The sequence below is a fragment of the Bison bison genome, unplaced genomic scaffold (genome assembly GCF_000754665.1).
Source record: "Bison bison bison isolate TAMUID 2011002044 unplaced genomic scaffold, Bison_UMD1.0 scf7180017864183, whole genome shotgun sequence".
NCBI lineage: Eukaryota > Metazoa > Chordata > Mammalia > Artiodactyla > Bovidae > Bison > Bison bison.
Window position 1 is genome coordinate 8,906,323 of NW_011494755.1, and position 5,678 is coordinate 8,912,000.

The window sequence follows — 5,678 nt, forward strand, 5'->3', positions numbered from 1 at the left end:
TTCATATCTTCTGCTTCTGTTAGGTCCATACCATTTCTGTCCTTTATCGAGCTCATCTTTGCATGAAATGTTCCTTTGGTATCTCTGATTTTCTTGAAGAGATCCCTAGTCTTTCCCATTCTGTTGTTTTCCTCTATTTCTTTGCATTGATCGCTGAAGAAGGCTTTCTTATCTCTTCTTTACCACTAGCACCACTCAAAACAGATATGCTGACCATTAAAAAAAGAATCCAAGCAACAATAAATCAGTAAGACTACCAAAGGACATAACAGAATGACCAATTTGAAAAATATATATGTACTATTAAACTAGCCAGCCAGTTTGGCTTCTTGCGTTCATTCAGGCCATCCAAATATCCTACACTCTTTTGTGCACAAGCAGTCTCTTCCCAGGTGCGGCAAAAAATCAATCATGACCACTTCAACAATATAAAAGATACTTTCATTACGCCTGTATTGCTCCTTCAAATCCTTTGGGCATGACTGAACATCAGCAAACCACTGCAATTATGTATGGAACATTTTTATTGATATTGCTCCAATGCAATACAAAATAAGAACTGTGCTGGTTTCCAAGCCCCGGGAAATCTCTGGTGAGACAAGAATGTCAGTCACACTTTTCTTACCTGCAAAGCTGCCTTCTGCTGGGCTGCAATATGCTGCTGCTCAGCGTGGTCCCGGAAGTCCTTGTTGAGGGCGGGTCTCGAGAGCGCAATGCTAAAATGAGAATCTTAGTTACTTGACTATTTAGAGACTCCTTTACTTCTGAATCACATTTTTCATTAGATATTCTATATAGGGATTATTTAAAAAACAAAACATCTTCCTGAATAAGTCTTTTTCCCTTCTTCCACTGTTTACATTAATTTATATGGAAAAGCCCATACATATTATTTACTAGTGCTTCAGATTATCTCCTTTTTATCAATGATTTATGGCCTTCTGCTTTCAAACTGATTTGAGGTACTCTGGTCTATCATAAAGTTACATTTATGATGAAAACTAAAGAGCTGACTATTTCAAGCAGATGGTAGAGCATACGAAGGCAGGGTTCAAACCTGACACATTTGAAGAAATTTATGGTTCAGTAGGACTGGAGGTCTGGAGAGGGGAGAAGTGGGTTGTCAAAAAATGAGTCTAGGAAGGAAGTCAGGTACCAGGACATGTACAGCCTTGTGAAAGAAATCAAGAAGTTCAATTCCTAGGCCAGGAAATTAAACATAAGAGAATGATAAATGCTTGGAGACGGAAGTGAGAGGGAATAATAAACAATTAAAGTTCATGTTTCTGACTTTGATTACTAGTAGATCTGTACCACTCATAGCAACAAGTAAGCCAAGAATACTAAGTAGGTAGAGAGGGGAGATGAGTTCAGTATGAAACACACCAAGTGTGAGATGCCTGTAGGACATCAAAGTGCAGATGTCCAGGAGGCAGTCTGGTGCTTGAGAGAGGAATGGGCTAGAGATGTAAGCGTGTAAAAGTTATCAGCACATAAATAACAGGCTGTGAAAGTGGATGCAACTGCCAGTGAAAAGACGCAGACTGGGCGACTGGGTCTAGAACAGAACTCGGAGGAACACCAACATTCGAGAGACAGGTGGTGGAGAAATGGCTAAAATAGACACCAAGACAGTGTAACAGTGAATGAATGGAGGCCAAGAAGAGTCCTTTAAGGAGGAGGAAGCTGTATACAATGGAATAAAAAAATAAAAAGCTTGTCATTTGTGATGGCAAACACCATATGAGCTCACTTATATGTGGCATCTAAAAAACAAAACGAAAATAGACTTCTATACACCTGAATCTAACACAATATTGTATATCAAGTATATGCCAATAAAAATTAAAAATTAACCAGACTCACAGATAAACAGGTGGTTAACAGAGGGAAGGGGTGTGAGGTGGGAGAAACAGGTAAAGGGGATTAAGAGGCACCAGCCCGTTGGAAAATAAAGAGGTCACAGGAATGTAATATGCAGCATAAGAAATGTGATCAACAATGTTGTAATACCTTTGTGTAGGGACAGATGGTTACTTACTGTAGTGATCAGATCACAATGTACGCAGATGTCAAATCGTTATGCAGTAAACCTGCAGCTAACACAATACTGTACAGTAACTACATTTCCATTTTTTGAAAAGGAAGAAATCAGTGGTTTCAAATAATGATAAGCAGTCTAACAAGAAAAGGACTTTGGTTCATCAGATTTAGCCACAAGGAAGCTGCAAGTGACCTGGGCTCCAACCCATTCTTTGGGGCTAGGGTGGGGAGGCCTGGAAGTCAGACTGTAGTAAGCTAAGGAGTCAGTAAGGGAGAGAGCAGAGATGAGCAGGTACGGACAACTCCTTTAAGAGATCTGCCTGAAAGAGAGAAGGGGAAGTTAAGGTGGTGGCTGAAAAGAATAATGGGTGTCAGGGAAGAGATTTAAGATGGCAGAAATGAAATAAAGATCATTAAGCTACCTCAATTTTACCTACTTGGCATAATGCTTAAAAAGTGGGACATTAACAATAATTTCATGAATAACAACCACCAAAAAACACAAAACTCTTTTCTTTTTTTTGCAAGTAGCCTGTAGAGAAAATTAAATATTCTGATTAGAATGAAAATATTTAAAATCTAATCAATTTTTAAAAATCTAATTTCTTCAAATCCAACTAGGAAATAAAACGTCACATGTTAAAGAAACAAATCACTGCCAACCAATTTTAATTCTGTCCAAGACACTTTTTATATCACTAAATATAAAAACCAGATTATTCTTCTATACCTAGCTCCAGGATGATTTGTTGAAGATTGGTTCTGCATTAGTAACTTTCTTTTTTCTTTGTCCAGTTCTGCCAAGATTGCAACTCTATTTTTGTTTTGAAAACCTGAAGTAAGAGAGGGGGGGCGGAATGAGAAAGAAAGAAAACAGATTAGAGCTATTTTATAAGCCTAGGCTACCTAGAAATCCAGAAAGCAAAACTTTATTCTCTAACATGATAATAAACTACTAGTAAGCAGTTTCCTTCTCTACTGCCTGTCTTCAACCAACTGTAACGGCATTATACGCAGATAAAAGCAAAGTATAATACTGACTGAGGACTTTTAAGAGTGAGTTCTACAGAATTTTAATCGCCAAAGATGGGTAACAGCATTTGTTTCTTAAAATCTCTGGGGCCCCAAATCCTGCAGGGACCAATCTCTCCCTTGCTCAGTCAATCTCTGGAGATTTTCTTGGTTCTCAGTTTTAGGAGTCTTTATGAATGCCTCTTTCATGGAAGTGGAAAGCATGAAAAGTACTAGATACACTCAGGTCAAAACAGTATTTCTTTTTCTCAACACTTTCATTCAGAAATGACACACACAGTCTTTCAAGGAACAAGTCAAAGAATTGCAACTGACTAACAAACAGTTCTGCGAGAGAGATGGAACGTAACTGAAAGGGAAAGGCTATGGTCAGGTCTATAGGGCTCTTATTTTCTGATCTTGTCTGATGTCCCAAAATTGTACTTCCTTCTTGACCTTTCAAAAATAATTTATGTGTCAGTTTGTGCACAAAACATTTACTATATTATAGACATATATAGTCAATAGAACTTAAGTAACAATAATAGCTTATTTCAAACTTGAAACTTAAGGCAAAATACTAGGTAGTCTATTTGTTACATGAAGTGCATTATGCTTAGTCACTCAGTTATGTCTGGCTCTTTGCGACCCCATGAACTGCAGCCCTCCAGGCTCTTCTGTCCATGGGATTTTTCAGGCAGGATTACTGGAGCAGGTTGCCATTTCCTCCTCCAGGGGATCTTCCCGATCCAGGGATTGAACCTGAGTCTCCTACACTGGCAGGCAGATTCTTTACCACTGAGCCACCCGGGAAGGTGAGTTATGTGAAGCAGTTAAGTATAATTTTCTAGAGCAAGATTCTCCCACTGTCAAGGTTTGCACAAACTTAACTCAAGGGCATAGATACATAAAACTGAACTTCTATTACAGTCACTACATGCACTGTTTTAAGACAAACCATCCTTGCCATAATTCAGTATTTTACTTTTATGATGTTTTACATGTATCTTAAAGGTAAAGGTAACTTTTACATTCTTAGAAGCATAAGGGTAGTAAAACATATTATCGCATGTACAGTAGGAAATACTATTTCTTTATAACTAAACTTTTTCCTAATAAAATTATTTTATAATGCAGCACACTCTAAAAGTTCCACTTTTAGAACTATAACTCTGTCTCCATTCACAATCATATGTACCCTCATTTCCACATTCACTTATAGAAACATTTTAATACCACACATTTCTGTGTCACTAAAAATATTCTGGAGTAACCAGCATTACATCAAATTGCACTTAAAACCTAACAGCTAATAATTCACATTGTGTGAATGAATAGTTCTATGACACTTAAACAAGGATTAACAGGAAATCTTTTTATTGAAAAAATCTAAAACTAAAGAATGAAAATTACTGTTTGATAAGTGCGGGTATGGATAATATACTTTCCAATTACAGTTATTATACTGCTTTCATAACTGATTATTTTTAAAGATATTTAAAAAACTCAAATCTTTCAAGTAGTTATCTTACAAGCTATATACTCTTCACAACTCTACAGTGAATCGAACTATATCATCCTGAGGGAGCTGTTTAGGGGGAGGTTCCCTGGTGGCCTACTGGTCAGCACGGCACGCTCTCAGTACCATGGCCTAGGTTCAATCCCTGACTGGGTAACCGAGACCCTACAAGCTTAGTGAGTCCCATCCTCAAAAAAACAAAACAGCCGTTTAGTATTGGAGGAGTCCATTCCTCCAGTTAGTTTATTGGTTTACTAATAAACTATTAGTTCAACATGTTTTAAGTTATTTATTGTGTACAAATGACATACATACAGGCGCTAAGGCAGATGCTAAGAATGCAACGATGTGTCACAACTTGACTTCATTCTAGCTCTCATGGTTCTTAAAACATTCCAGTGAAGATAGAGATTATCAAATAATTACACAGATGAATGTATAATTAAAGTCTAAGATGAGCAGTCTGAAATAAAGAAATAAAATTCTATCAGCATTTATAACAATCACTGTGGGACTCAATGTTGAATCAGCCTGACTCAGACTGGAAGGAGGGGGAGCAGTGTCAAAGCAGTCTCCTCCAGGAAGGAATGCTTGAGCTGAAATGTTAGACTAATTAGTTTAACGAGGGGTGGAGGGACAAAATAACCCTTCCCCTGGTAGAAAGATCATGGAAGCTACAAGGTTGAGAATAGACTAGATAAGAGAACAAAAGCCAGTAGAACAAGCTAGAGATGAGAGGTTGTTTATGGCCAGAGAAATGAACAGACATGACAAACCCAAGAGCTTTTCGGGCAGTTCAATCAACGGGACAATCAGAGAATCAATAGGAAATAAGGAATAATCATGTCCAACTCTTTGCAACCCCATACTGTAGCCCGCCAGGCTCCTCTGTCCATGGAATTTTCCAGGCAAGAATACTGGAGCAGGTTGCCACGTTTTTGGAGGGTAGGAAGGCAGAATGTTATTCTGCCTCCTTAATGATACATAAAATGTATTCAGTGTTTCAAGCTTATACTAATTCAGGAGAGATTGCCTGCGTCTAAGTCTGAGTTAAGTAGTAGCAGTATCTGGTCTTCTAGATAGCTAGTTAATGGCAAACACTTCC

General features: G+C 37.9%; 1 protein-coding gene across 2 annotated transcripts in view; it reads right to left on the minus strand.

Moving 5' to 3' along the window:
- INIP (INTS3 and NABP interacting protein) overlaps positions 1 to 5,678 on the minus strand; it is a 19,413-nt gene that overhangs the window by 5,760 nt on the left and 7,975 nt on the right. For both annotated transcript variants that reach the window (XM_010843591.1, XM_010843590.1), the window contains exons 3-4: positions 2,774 to 2,876; positions 626 to 716 (exon numbers count right to left, since the gene is read on the minus strand). In XM_010843591.1, coding sequence (XP_010841893.1) covers positions 626 to 716; positions 2,774 to 2,876 — 194 coding nt within the window. The remainder of the gene's footprint in view (positions 1 to 625; positions 717 to 2,773; positions 2,877 to 5,678) is intronic.